This window comes from Apteryx rowi, unplaced genomic scaffold (genome assembly GCF_003343035.1).
Source record: "Apteryx rowi isolate R43461 unplaced genomic scaffold, aptRow1 scaffold_621, whole genome shotgun sequence".
NCBI classification, from domain to species: Eukaryota; Metazoa; Chordata; class Aves; order Apterygiformes; family Apterygidae; genus Apteryx; species Apteryx rowi.
Window position 1 is genome coordinate 21351 of NW_020450896.1, and position 15241 is coordinate 36591.

Genomic DNA, 15241 nt, shown 5'->3' on the forward strand with positions numbered 1-15241 from the left:
AGCCAAATTGTGCATTGAATGCTAGGTCAGAAACAACATGCCTTTTCTTTCAAAATCAGCCATGTGAGGTATCTGCCAGGGGTACTTGCGTGTCATCGTCAGCTCGCTTCTGACCACACATTGCTAGTGATCCCTTTCAGTTTTCTTAAAAAATTTTTTTCACTTCAAGTTCTCAACTTAAGAGTTCATAGCTGTCTAGAGGTAGGGGTGTGTGTGTGTGGGCGGGGTGGGGTGGGTGTATACACCCCCACACCCAGAGGTTGGATATTTCTGTTGAGTCTGACTTCTCAACAGTTAGTCTGAAAGCTCTGCCAGACTGTCCTATTACAAAATTCAGTTAAAAATCCCCTACAACTGTCAACATGACTTTTCAGAAAATGTAACATATTCGTATTTAATTAAAGCCTCTCAAGGGAGTCCCAGCAAAACACAGAACAAAAGATATCTTTCTGTGTGGAAAGATATAAAGCAAAGGAGAGCAAAAGACAGTGAATACTGCAGAAAGCACTTTGAGGACATCTTTAACATCCACTGATCCCTATTTAAACTGCTTTCTGGAGCTGCCATGCTTAACAATGGTAATATTTTAATTTATAAAAAGTTACCTTCCCCCTTCCTACAGCTTTACATTATTTGGTTAATGCCAATATCAATATGCTATCTTTTTGTAATAATGGGCAAGAATCTTCATGCTACTTATGAATTCAGCACTGAAAAACAAGAGCAGCATGACAACTTTGCACAGGAAAATGTGTTTGATGGTCTGCTCACATGGCAAAAATTACAGTCAAACTAAACTAAAGCTTTCAATTTCATCAACTCCTTTTTTTCCCTTGACATCCAAAGACAGTTATTTCTATCCAGAGACCTCATCTTTTTTTTCTACTGTCAGCAAGGCTGTAACTTCACAGTCGATGTAATGCAGCAGAAGTCCACATTGCTGGTTTACAGAGGTGTCCCAAACTCCCTCCCACTCCCAGCAGGTCATTCCTGTTGTCTCTTTAATGCTGACAATTGTATCATGACAACGTGATGGAAATGGATAAAGGATTTAATCCAGCTGCAAACAAACTTTTTTGTTAGGTTAGTTTTCAGTTAAAGCAATTCCCCACCCTGCTTCACCTCTCAGTTACATAAACGCCAGGGTTTGTGTCATAGACACAGCAAGAGAGGGAGGGCAGACAAAAATGCCCTGTTTGGCAGCAGCAATGACTCATGCCACATTCAAGTGGCATGTAACCACACGACGATTCTTCATGATTCCTCATTTACATCCTGCTCATTCACCAGCAGACTAATTCTCAGACTTCTAGGATGTCCAGCAAGATGCATAAGAAGTTCTGATGATTTTTATTCTAACTTTCTACAAGTTCCGATTTCCAAGTATGAATCATAATGCAAAACCAACCAGTGATTTTCAGTGTCCATACAGAAAAAAAAGTCATTTCCTTGTCCTTCAGAAAGGATGTATAGCATTTTCTAAAAATGCATTAAAAATCTAACACCCAAATTGTTAGCCTTTCTCAAGGCTTAGAAATGGATGTTATGTAAATTGAGAATTAGAATAAAGCTTTTACATATATTTAACATGAGGACCTGATATTTCTTAATAAGTGCCATAAAAATCCTACTAATGAGAAATACAAAAACGTTGTATGTTACAACCCCAGAAGATTTCCTCAACGTCCTGGTTTCCTTTAAGAGTATTTAAATGCACTTAAATATTACAGTCATGAATATCATACTGGATATGCTAAACTCTTCTGTAAAATCATTCCAAAGGCTACTAAATTGAAATAGAAATCTCTTCTGTGCATGTGATAAAATATTTCTGCTGTTTTTTTGTTTATTTGAGTTGAAAAAAGAAAAAAGAACACAAAATTTTAAAGGTTTCTTAGGGAAGATCTTTACCTGTGGCGGAGTGTAAGGCATTATATCCAATTCACTAGCCAACGGGGTCTGAAGTTGAGGGATAGAAGGTGTTTCAGTGATGTCACCTTCCTCTTCTCCCATCTCTTCTATGTCTTCATCACCTCCTTCTAACTCAGCAAATTTTGCTTCTAGTTGCTGGATCTTCTTTTCTAGTAGGGGAGATGGCTCTTTCTGAGGAACTATAGGTTTTCTGAAAGGTGGAGTAGGGAGAGAAAAAGCAGATGAGAATACACTCACCTTTTACAGGGCATAACAGATATTATATTTTGAGGTGAGTGCGCAAACAAACACATAAATCAGATATTATAAAAGGAATTCAAGAACAATGCAGATGAGCAGGTCCGCCTCCTTTTGTTCAGGTTTGATTTAAACTAACATTCTTAAATAACAGTAATGACTAAATACTACTGTAATTGCAACAGAAGCAAGCTAAACTGCTTTCAGTAATTTGGTGGTTGTCAGGTATTTTGTGAATTTAGGAAAAACAAGGTAACAAAACCAACTTTTCTTTCTACCAACTTGAACAACATGAAAACAATAGTGACTTGGCAATTGTCTGTGCTTCCTTTCAGAACACTGAGCAGAGATCAGTCAGTGTCCATGGCCAGAGTCAGACCTCGGTTTTTTTTCTTCCTTTTTTTTTTTTTTGGTATTTTGGGAGTTAGGATACAAGGGGATTTCAATGCAGAAAATTCTTCATTTCTGCAATAGAAAGCAGTTTAAATTTAAACTCTAGGGAGGATGTCATGTTACTTAAGTTAGAAATTAATGTTTTTATTTATATCAATGTTCACCAGCTGGAAAGCTATTTGTTACCCATAATGAGGACCTAAGCATGACAGGCATTTTAACTCCATCCCAGGGGATTTACACATCTGATAATATAACGACCTCTACTGAAGCCTGGAGAAGAAAAGAAAACACCCACTTGAAACATGGATGTATAAAGGCTGATGTTATCTGGACTCCTTCCCAAGATGTTAAAAAAACAAAACAAAACCAAAATAATCCCAAACCCTGAAAAATTGTGATTAGTCAAATTATTCACGTTTCATCTTCTCCTACAACCATGATTTCTACATAGAAGAGAACTCAAATGATCGCCTCATTTCCATAACACTTTTACCTAAAATAGTATATTTCATCATCTACAACTTTTGCGGAGAGCGAAAACCTCTTGAGCCCTTTGAATTTCTTCATTTGTTTGTCACTTTCATTGTAGCGGCTCTCGCAAAGAAAAACATCATTTTCGGAGATTTCTGTTGGTCTGCAGGAGAGGAAGTCCTTGAATGACAGAACAGCACACTTTCCTGCAAAAACGAAAGCTGAGTAAGGAGGAGGCCACACTTGCAGGCATTTTATAAAAAGTGTGGATACTCAAATTCTCTTAAGTCTAGAAAAATCCCGATATTTGGCTCAGCTATGGAAAATACACCAATTGACATCCCTATATTAAATAACATCACCCATGAGAAACCTACACCAACCCAATGCAGCTTTTGTTTTTTTAAAAACAAGAAAACTTGCAAAATATCAAAACCCATGATCACTACTCAGTTAACTATATTTAGCACAGAATCTTAGCTACAAAACGAGGTACACACAGTTGTCCTCTTATTCAAAGCCAATTTCGACTTTCTTTTTGAGCAGATTTTCAGGATTTTCCAGGTAAAATATATTGGAATAATGACACTAATGAGTTTTCTGCCCTCTAGTTGCAGGCAACATTCAGCATTGGTAACGTAAATGTAACTCTGTTTTGTAAGAAAGCCTGCTGTTGATGAAAATTCTCGCTAGAGGTCCCAAAGACAGGCATGCATTGTGGAAACGGACGGAGTAATCTCTCCTCCCCCTCTCAATATGAAAAAAAAAATTACTTGGAATCAAACCTACATGTAACTATACATCACTTCAGATTTTCAAGACATTTAAGAAAAGAGAGAATCCTTTGGATTTAAGGTTGTTAATAATTACCCAAAATGCAAGTCATAGGACAGGTCTCCTCCAGGTTACTCAAAAACACTTCCTTCTTGTAGAACATTTTAGTTGGTTCATGTTCAGTTTCTTCAGGATGTATAAAGATTGGACCAAAAAAATATGCAGCTCCATCTCGCACCCACATCTTCTCAATTCTAGAAAGAAAAACCAGTGACATAAGTGAATGGCCATCTCTCATACATGAGACAGCTGAATACACCACGTTGCTCAGGAAGACTGTCAGCAAAAACCTACGAGTACAGGACAACAGTCTGGAAGTCATCTCTATTCCAACTCTACAGCTGCACCATCTTTTTAGGTTGCCATGCTTCTACCTCAATCTGTTACGAGCTTCTAACATTTTGTTTCATTCAGATCTTTTCCCATCATCCTCTTTTCTACTTTTTGCAACAAGCCAATCTTTTGTCCAAGTTATTTTTTATAGACACAAACTGCAAATAAAGAAGTTACACCTACCTTCCTACTCGAGGCCGCACTAACCCATGCGATTTTATGAAGACACAATCCCCAACCTTAAGCCACATATCATTGTAACAGAGCTGTTCAAAGTAATGGCAACCAGGTTCTCCATTGGACATTTCCACTGGAACATCTTCTTTGTCCTACAGAAGAGCACACATTTAGAAACTTGTAAAAGAAGGAAAACCAATCACATAAATAAAGACATGCCAGGTACAAGTAAAAAAAAAAAACACTTTGTTTTATCTTTACGCCACCACTATGTATGTTGCTAATTTTGCTATTTCACAATCAAAGCTGTAATTTTGCCAGAACAGTAATTCCCAGGTCCTTTTTTGTTCTGTTGCTTCGCTGTTGTCAACTGGCTAAGCCCTGTCAGCCTATGTTGATGGTTTGTTTTAAAGCATAGTAATATGCTTAGAAGGCAGGAATTAAGTATTTGGCCAAATTAACATGCATAAAAATTTCATGACTCAGCTCTCATATACAACAATACCAGCATTCTACGTATGGTGTGCCAGTTCATACCATTCATTCCACTGAATTTGTTACTTTTCAGTCAAAGCTCACATTGTGCCTCATTTGACCTTCCAGTCCGAAATTTCAGAAAGCTCATCAAAACACAGGATATCCCCTTAATGTGCATCAAGACAAGATCTCACAAGTTTTCATACTCTTGGTAGAAAGAATTCCCTTGTTTTATCATGAGGTGAATAAAATGGAAAAGATTTACTCAGTGTCTAATGAAAGCTGACAATAATGAGCGCACAAGGTATTCTGTGTTGAGGTTCTGTTAGTGAACTCTGAATATAAAGTGGATATGTTTGATGCCCCTAAATCCAATAAACAAAACCACTTTACCCAGCATGCTAGCCAGCATTCTTAAGCATTTAGATGATAAACTACTCAGTTACCAACCATAAATAGGTCACAAATAACAGAATATTATGTATTGCCTACTGCTTCCTAGTTATTGACAGTTTTACTAAAGTATTATATAATAAAGGATTTCAGCATTGCTATGAGCTAAAAATAGACCTCTAGGTCTACTGATCTTCTAGGCTTAGGGCCAACTCTTCAGTAAATTTTCTTTTCTGAAGTGCTACAGAAAAATTAACCCATCACATGATCACAAAAAAAATTTTGTAAAACAAAAGGAATCTAACAAATAGGTACATAGTTTATTTTTTGTCTAGTCTGTCTACTTATATTGCGTTTAGCTGCATCTATTGATGCAATTTTCAGGACACTGTGAAACCCAACCCATGAGCGCTCACATTTCATCATTCCTTATCTGCCAAATATACTCAACATCCAGCTTAATATCTTGCGTACCTTTTCAAGATGAAGGATACTTTCTCCCACCTTACTGTCTTCCAAGTTTTCAGTGTGTTTCTCCTCATCTACTTTGTCTGTATTAGCAAACACAGAAGCAACACGGACCACAGGCAGAGGCACATCTCGTGGGACAAATCTTACAGAACTAACAGGCATAGTCCACAGCTTAATCTTTTTAAAAGATTTTGTCTTCGCAGAATAACGTGACTCACAGACGTAGACATCTTCATCTCTAAAGTTTTCAGGACATAATTTAAAATATTCCTGTGGATTGAAGAAAATACTTTTAGATGAAGTCTTTCAGGAACACATACACCATAGACACACTGTTAACTCCCTCTTATGCTCCCCCTTTTTTCCTATGTATTTATCAGAAACACTTTTAATAAAACCTTCCGTGTTTTTCTCTCACAGTTTGACATCCAAGTTACATTAAAAGTTAGAAAAAACAACAAGAAATCCCACCTTTGGAGAAGAAGAAAGTGCACGCTAAATTCAGTTCAGGCACCAGGTTGCCAGGTGAGAAAAGTTAGGTTTTATTCATCTACCAAAAAAGTACATTGACAAGTACAAGCAGACTTGAAGATCCGAACTGCCTTTACAAGGTTTCTGAGATTTGACTGGGAAAGAGACCATGGCCACCGAGCTGTGAAAAACACCATAAGCTCCATGCCCACTGATATCTGACAGTAATACCCATCCATGTCCTCACCAGCAGTAAACACTTCTTTCCTTAAACACACTGCCTTTGAAGAACTGGCTGAAATATTGACATGGTTCAAACAAGCCAAAAATGTTCAGCACAGGGAACAATGCGGCATCAAACTTGAGACAGAGATGAAAGACTTCATCCTGTTACCAAGCCTCCAAGACATGCAAGTTTCCCTCTGCCCCAAACCTATCTACTCCCTTTTACAGGAACCTTTAAGAAATTACCTGCAATTTCTCTATTACAACCTCTGAAAAGTCAGTTAACTAATTATGTAATACGTATATGATTCTACAAACCAACCCGCACTGGAAAACACCACCACTTTATACCACTTCCGCTCCACTGTGGATGAGCTACATGTACCATGAAGCAAATGAAGAACACAAACAGTATGAAGGAGTAAGTTCTATTTTATAAAGTATTGTGAGAATATGCCTGCATATCAGAATAACCACACCTCTTCAAGACAGTAACGGAAAACATGTTATTTAACAAATTGGTCCAAAGAGTCTCTCACCTTAACAAACATGACCACGCATTTGCCTAAAATTTTGCTAACAGGAACTTTATTGTAATAGTCACTTTTAAAAACTTCCTTCTCCAAGAACTTTCGTGTTGCAAGATGAAATGTTTCATTTGGTCGATAAAACCAACAGCCATACAACCACTTCTCTCCTTTAACACAGGAAAAGAAAGAGGGAGGGAGGAAGGGAAGAGAAGAAGATGTAAAAAGGTATGTTCTCTATTGCACGAGCAAACAAAACCAACTATAGATTGTCTTCATAATTAAACAGCCATATAGCAATTCATACTGGGAGTAAATCTAACCCATTTAAAACAAGGCAACGTTCCTCAACTGCTTCAGATAAGGAAAATTTAGTTACTTAGAAAACTTGCACATCGTTTTTTCCCTAAGAAAACCTGACTCAGCAAAACAAAGGAGGTATTAGTTCTGTTGAGCCAGATGGCTATGGGAAATACAGTCTGCAACTTATTTAAAATCCTGACTTTCAGGCCTTGAAATGGCTTCAAAGTCTACACAATAATCACCTGATTATTTGAAGAGCCAGATGTTTGAAGACCCTTGGACGAAGGGTTTCAAGCTTTTTAAGAACTATTCCTTCCACATTACGCTGTGATAAAAAAAATCAAATTTTAACTTATCAATTTATAAAGAAATTAGGGATATATGCTATTTTTCTAAATCAAAGAATTTGTAATCTGTGGACTGAACCAGAATAAAAAAGTGCTATTCACTTTCTCCGTAGCAGACAAAGAACATAAGGAACGTCCAACTTGCCAGACCAATGATCCATCTAGCCCAATACGCTCTATCCAACGGAGTCAGGAGGGCAGGCTATTAAGGGAAAGCATGCAAGCTTTGCCACTGTCTGTGGTTCACTTGGATTAGGGGTGTTAGAGAGCTATTCTCTTTATCTGGCTATTATTCTCTGGCTATTCCCCTTATCATCTGTTTTAAACCTGTAGTACATTCACTTGTCTTATCCATTTTTGAACCTGCCTCCACAAGCTCCTGGGGAAGCCAAATCCAGAGGCTCACTACCCACTGTATTAAAAACCCAGACACTTTATCATGTTTTCATTTGATCTGCTAGTGTCAATGAGTGTCTTCTAATTCTAGTACCACAAGATTTGCTGAATGGTATTTCTGCATTCACCTTACCCACCAACTATATGATTTTTGTAACATTGATTATATCCTGCTTCAGACTTCTCTCCAAACTGAAGCCCTTTTAGTCTCTCCTTATAAACACAGCTGCACTTGAATTACAGGTAGCCCAGCCCACCTAGAAGAGCCTATTCTGTAGGATGCTTACAATTTGTGGGGGTGGGGGAAAAAAGGTGTATATTGACTCAAGAACTTTGTATTTGTGATATTCTTTGGAACAAAGTAATTCAGAAACAAGGAAAAATACTCACCAGCTCACACACACTTCTGTAAATGAAATAATTGCTATACAGAAAAGGCTCAACTTGGAAGTTTTAAATAGTAATAATAATAGCAAGTTTCACCACATTGTTTTCCTATAGCAAAGACATTCTTACCAGCAGAATCTTCCCACAGTCTCTCAATACAGACTATGTGAGGTTGCAGGTTGGCTTCAGCAGGCTCCACATAGACATAGTCCCCTACGTGGTACATGCTGTTCTTGAAGCTGCAATCCTGGCTGTAGGTCCGATGCAAACTTGACAGGCCAGCTGATCCAGAAGAATCTTCACTCTTTTCTGCTTCTTATTTCATGAAAAAAGGGGAAGACAGAAGTTAGTACATCCATATTTACACATTAGCCATTACTGCTGATGTGAATGCTCTCACCCTTTTGTAAAATGCTGGATAGCTCAGTCTTCTGTGAAGGACAAATAAAAGACATTGCATTTAATGCACCCAAACAGGTAGCAAAATTTCAACCTCCTTTAAGTATATGCTCTAACTTATCATAATTTGCTCATGTGGCCAAAGCCTTTGAGTCACCTAAGGAACAAAAGAGGCACTCTAGAAATAGACAATCAACTTTTTAATCATACCTCTGCTCTTCATGAATTAAGGACCTGGCTTAATGAATTATTACTAAAACAGTAATGACTAATAATTATTTATAAAGTAGTCAGTAGTTTTGTTAGTATTGTTGAGTGTAATGTGTATCCAAGAGCACAGGAAAGCCCAAAAGAGGAAGATGTCTGCAAGAAGGAACATTACTGCAGATTAATAAAGTTTGTAGGCTATCTAGAGATAGTGTCAATGTTTAATACATTACCACGAATTAGTCTTTGATATAGGAAGATCATCATACTGCAGCTGTGGATCAGGAACCCACTGTACTAGATGCTATCCAGTCAGACACCAAAAAGAGAGCAATGCTTTCTTTCTGTTCTTAAAAGGTCAACGCAGAAGTGCCACATGATACCCAATGCCCCTCTCTGCCACTGAATCCCAGTGTAAAGGAAGGGTTAAAGCATGTTTTGTGCTTCACCTAGTCTCTCCTTCCTGTTACTGGTGCTGCTGAAGATTCTGGACTGTTTCTACAGGTAAGTTTTACTGAGGCTCCCCTCAGTGAGAGAGGAGGAACTCACTGATAGCAATGAGCTCAGAAGCCTTCAGAACGGCATGTTTTGTTTTCTTTGGTTTTTGTTCGTTTGTTTTTCCCATAGGAAGAGAGAAAAAGGACATCACAGCTGTTGTCCCTTTACAACCATTCCATGCACAGGAAGAGTCAGGGAATGTGAAACACAAGAGACCTTCACAGTAGGTTTCCTGCCCTACAGAATTGTTCAAGCCAGCTGTTCTTCACAAGATGCAAAAGGCCTACCTCAACATCAGCATTAACAGCAGATCATAGACAACACTATCAGCAAACATCAAGAGAACTGGTATTTTCCAAAAAAAAGAAATGACAAAAAGTCAACTGGAACAGTCACTGCTGGGTTTATTATTAGTAGAAAGAAAGATGTATTAAAAACTATTGTTTGCTTTTATAATATCCTTGGAATAAGACTACCAGTACCTGTTCTGATTAAACAGTTGACATAAGGTTAGCATTTAACTATATGTCTTTCTTAAAGCCATACGGCTTGGCCTACAAGGATCAGAATAAAATAAATTCCTCATAACTTTAAATTACAACATCCCTGGCTGGGCAATCAGAGGGACTATTAAGGTTCCTTCAGAAGGTGAAGCTGCAGAAAGAGCAGAGCATGCATCATATGCATAGGTATATTTTTCAATTAATATATTTCATACTGATGTAAAGAAAATAGCTACCTCTCTTCTCCTCCTCTCTTTTGAGCTTATCCTCCTCTATTTCTTTGGGCAACTTTTCCTTCTTTTCCTTTTCTACATCATTGTGAAGATGCTTGGTGGTATAGCTGAGAGCTGGTGACAGAAGAATCTCTCCATTTTTACACAGTTCATCTCGAATTTTAATAAAGAATTGCTGAAGTTCAACTGCATCCTCATAAATCTCTGAATCGGTCCTGAATAAAAATAGGTACAATACAACAAGACAGAAACATAGTTTGTGCAGAGTCAAAAAGGATTCTAAACACGCACCTATCACTACCACACTTAGTGATAAAATAGAACCCCCCCTTTTTTTTTTTTAATACAAAAGGTGTCTTACTCAGCACAGGGCTAATGCGATAGCGTTCAATACATCTCGCTTTATTAACACGAGTAGATTTCTTTGTTCATAGTTTGAACAGTACTTTCATACTAAATATTCAAGAGGAATAAAACGTTTGTGCCTCTACATCTGCGTTCTTTTTTTGACTAAGCACCACGCTGCTCTACGGACACAGATGATTTGAGCATCTGTCTATCCTGGCTACTGGCTTAAAACTGAAAGCCTAAACCTATAACAAAAGCCTCTGGAAGTGCTTGCCACCAAACCTGTCCTTCATGTCAAAGTATTTACAAAGTGAAAGATTAGAAAGTGAAGTATAACCAGTGCCTAACTTTCCAATTTCAAGTAGCGGACTTCAATTGAATTCATTTTTGAGTTACAGAATTCATCATACGACAAGACAAATTATTTTCAGAGAGAAAGAGGTTATAGGGGTTGTTTTCATGTCCTGGAAAATGAAAGTGATTGATATTCTGTGACCCAAAACAGCAGTTTCCAATCAAACACTGTCGAGCAACCAAGCACTGTTTTTATTTTAAGAGATATTTGATTAAAAATGGCTTTTGCCTTCTCTGAAATCTACTGCCAGCTTTTCAGTTATAGAACTTACAAATCTCAATGAAGATGAAGCAAAAGGTAGGTTAGGAATCAACACTACCAGCTTACTTGATGGCTACACAGATGCACCCCCTGATTTAGAGAAATCTCTAATGCTCCACCTCTGGGGGGGAACACCGACAAACTTGGAGATAATTTGCAATGAAAAATACTTTAAATTTCTTAAACAAAATATAAAGGAGAAAGAAATGAACAAAAATCTTATTCAGTGTAACCTAGCTCTACATGCCAGCTCACAAGCAAATTGCCAGCAATCACCTAGAGTGACAGTGTACATTAGATCAGCCACTCTGCCTTTAGAGTCTGCGTCCATCCTTTTATGCTACAGTACAGCGGAGGAAATTTACTCCTATGTCTCCTACTTATAAACTTTCCCAAATATAAATTTTAGTGAAATGTTCCCAGGAAGAAAATTTGTTATGCTAGTGTAGGATTTATTATGCATGTGCAACATGCACAGCCAATCCATCTTCCATAGCCTAGAAGCGACGAACCCACTGAGCAGTGCAAATGTAGCACAGATGCAGAAGCTCTGACTATGCCAAGATGTACAAGGAGTTCCAGTCAGGCTGGGCACACTCAGGGCCCCCAAAAAAAAGACACACATTCTGGAGGGAAAACTAAGCAAGAACAAAAAACAAAACAAAATCCAAGAGAATGTTTCCAGGAAGATTATCATAACCATAATTAAATTAGGCACACGTCCTACAACAAATGGGGTAGACAATATCCACTAAAGCTTCACTCTAGCAATTGATTTTGGTGCCTATTTCTAACAAGTGGCAGCAGACACACTGGCAAGTCACACTCCACCTGCTACTCTGCTGTCAGCTTGTATCAGTTTGCCTAAAAGCACTATTTTTGCATATGCCAATCCTAAAATACCAGAAAAATCAAAGATAACTGTCTGGGCCTCTACAAGCTGTTCACTTTTGAAGACTACTTCTGAGAACCTAAATAGTCATTTTAACAAAAATGATTTAATCACCCCTATTCCTGTTAGCAGATGTTTTAGTGCATTTCTCACTGCCTTTCCTTCAGAGTCAAGATCTCACCTGTGTATCTCCAAGTATTCTATCTAATTCAAGTTAAAACACAGCAAAAAGTGGCAGGTGTTCATAGTTTTTCCAGAATATGATCACAACTCACAAAACTTTGATTGCTCCAAAGGAGTAATCCACTAGTCAAGCAGTTCAACACCTGCTCTTCTTAATTTCATTTTTCACGTCGAAAGTTAGCACATCTGTGGTTTTCACGAGGTGTGTCTTTTAAAGTCTAACATCAAAATTATCTTATGGCAGAAGCCCACCTTTTCCTTGTTTTTAAATGAAAGCTTACATTCCACTGAAGACAGTAATACACCCTTAACTGAGCAGAATTTTCTAAACACTCATATCAAGAAAAGCAAACATCCCGCAAAACTTCAGTCTTTGTCTAATGGCAACAAACAAAACTCATGCTATAAGACGAAGGCTATTTGAAAAACATCACTTACCGGTTCATTCTCCTTGCCCTCTCAAGTACCTCAAACATATTCTCCTGGAACAAGTCTAGTCTTCTATAACGATTATTTTCAACATTTTTTCGGATAATATCAAAAGTCAAAGGAGGTTTGTTTGGGAAGTTGGGATCAACAGCGGGAATCTCAGCTAAAGAGTCACTGTAGCATCTGCCTTCATCATCCTGATGGCTCATAACAGATACAAAAAGGTTATGGATAAGTTCCTGAATTAGCAAAGTTACATTGGGGACATGAGAATCCTCATCTCCTTCTATCTCTCTTCGAGTTTCAAGCAAAACTTTATGCAAGACCAGGGCATCTTTATAAATCAAAGATTCTGGCTCATTATAGGTGCAGGCATTATTGAACATCATTACAAAGTCTTCTACCATGGAATCAATATCCTGGTATTTGTTGGCCATCATATGACTTCTGATTTTTTCCATGTCAACAGGCTTTTTAATAGTTACATAATAGTCAGGAAGCTCAGATCGAGATGGCAGCCTCAAGAAGATGGCGCTCAGTCGCCTGCCTCGTTTATCCGTGTAGTTCTTAACTGCTTCATAAACTTCATTCAATTTCTGTTGCATCGGAGTCATGTATTTTGATTTTTTAGGGGAAATGCCACTTTTTCTACCTGAGCAGACAAAAAAGAAATAAAAAATTCACTAGAAAAATGGAACTTGGGCACTTCTTTGACTCCTTTCCTTTGGACAATAACTTATTGTAGAACCAACCTCTGATGTGAGTGGAGAACTTCCAACATGGAGATCAATCCAAGCTGCAGCTACTTCTCTTATACCTCTTAAATACATGCCATTTGTTTAAGGTTACTTTTGGCACACACTGAATCATGTGTCACATGTGGCCACAAAGTGAAGGTCTTCTCAGACCTCAGCAAGGAAAACATCTTTTCTTTCCCTAACATGATTAGTACCTCCCTCTAAAATCAATTTGKTCTTATTAGCTCTACATGAAATTCTCTCAACGGCCATTAAAAATCCAGCCATCACGTGGTTTTCACTAACCCTAAAATTAAGCACTCCAAATATTATGAGATTCTTTTACAATAGAAGGTTTATGCCAAATTAAAATAGGATTATTACAGGTAAAATGTAAAATAATGCCTCCAGTGGGGTTATCTACCAGATGAGCTGTTCCATTAATTCAGGATCTCAGTTATTGTACTGTATAGACTCAGTCTGTGAATTCTCTAGTACCTGAACTTTACAGAAGAGCTGCACATTTCTATTTTCAATAATGCCTCAAGAGGGCTACGTGCATTTATTTTCTTTAAGCCTTTCTGTGCAATCTTCTCAGTTCACTGAGCTCTGAACACATGTTAAGGGCACATAAGACCTGACTATTATCAAACCTAGTTTTAAGGATAAGAGTTGTAGAAAAGCATATTGTTGCAAATTTCACTTTTTTTTTTTTTAATGGATTTACAATAATTTTCCAATAAAAGCTCTTCTATTTCCTTTATCATTCTGTGGAAATCTCAAATGTTCAATCAGGGAAATCAAGAGCCTTAGTTTCAGAAGTATCTTTCTTGTAAGCAATTCCATTAACACACATTACTTGTCATACAACCTAAGTATACTGAAAATCTAAAAGCGGAGAAAAATGTTTTCCTTATATCACTTTCAATTGCAATAATCAGTGGGGCTATTTTTTTTTTTTAATTTAGACTGTTGTAAATAGAAAATGCCACAAAACAAAGAAACCTATTAGTACATTAAGACTTAAGTAGTGTAAAAGATGCAAACACGAAAAAATGAAGAGCAATAAAGACAAATGAAAAGATTGCTCAAACTACCTATAGAAACGCCAGGAGCAGAAGAGAAATTCAGCTCCTTAATTTGGCAACATTTTTGTTGAAATAGTTTCAGTTATTTTAAACTTTTTAGGATTTCAACATCACCTCACATTTGGATAGCATCACATGGCTAAATACCAATCATTCTCACCATTCCTAAGTTTTCCCTTCTTCGTTCTATGCTACTTTGAGACACAAACTATATACACCACCTCATTTTTATCATGTATGCACATCAATACCATTGCTGTAATCATGATTTTGAAATATAATCCTGCTTTGCATGGCAGTGCAAATATTCAGATTCTGTTTTCTATTTTAAACATAAGAGTCTGCCAACGTGTACTGCTGGGTTTTGATAAATGTTGGAATGAGACATGGCAATCTACAAAGTTGCCTTACTTAGCTTTAGTTTAGGAGAAGCAACATCATCATCTTCCGGTAGAGGTCCCAGTTCTTTTCTTTTTTCTTTAAGGGTCTTTTCCAGCATATGGGCATCATTGTATACCTATTAACCAGTAAAGTATTCAAAGAAAAACAAAACAAGGTTTACTGTATTTTTTCTGGATACTTTCCTGATATGCTCTAGTGCAAGGTGGTTAACTACTAGCTAAAATAAATGTTTTTCTCCTCTAGTTACAAACAATTGTGGTATTGTCATACATCAAACTTGTTATCAAATCCTCCTCAAATGTGACTCTGCACCTCATATTCTCTTCTAT

The 15241-nt window shown here is 37.4% G+C and overlaps 1 protein-coding gene across 13 annotated transcripts in view; it reads right to left on the minus strand.

Moving 5' to 3' along the window:
- PBRM1 (polybromo 1) overlaps positions 1-15241 on the minus strand; it is a 61468-nt gene that overhangs the window by 15668 nt on the left and 30559 nt on the right. For all 13 annotated transcript variants that reach the window (XR_003256368.1, XM_026083986.1, XM_026083979.1 and 10 more), the window contains 10 exons: positions 14922-15027; positions 12695-13337; positions 10221-10432; positions 8507-8692; positions 6957-7114; positions 5725-5991; positions 4387-4532; positions 3907-4064; positions 3059-3242; positions 1912-2122 (listed from right to left, as the gene is read on the minus strand). Coding sequence is in view for 12 of the 13 variants with exons in the window: in XM_026083986.1 (XP_025939771.1) it covers positions 1912-2122; positions 3059-3242; positions 3907-4064; positions 4387-4532; positions 5725-5991; positions 6957-7114; positions 8507-8692; positions 10221-10432; positions 12695-13337; positions 14922-15027 (2271 nt within the window). In the remaining variant the exon portion in view is untranslated. The remainder of the gene's footprint in view (positions 1-1911; positions 2123-3058; positions 3243-3906; positions 4065-4386; positions 4533-5724; positions 5992-6956; positions 7115-8506; positions 8693-10220; positions 10433-12694; positions 13338-14921; positions 15028-15241) is intronic.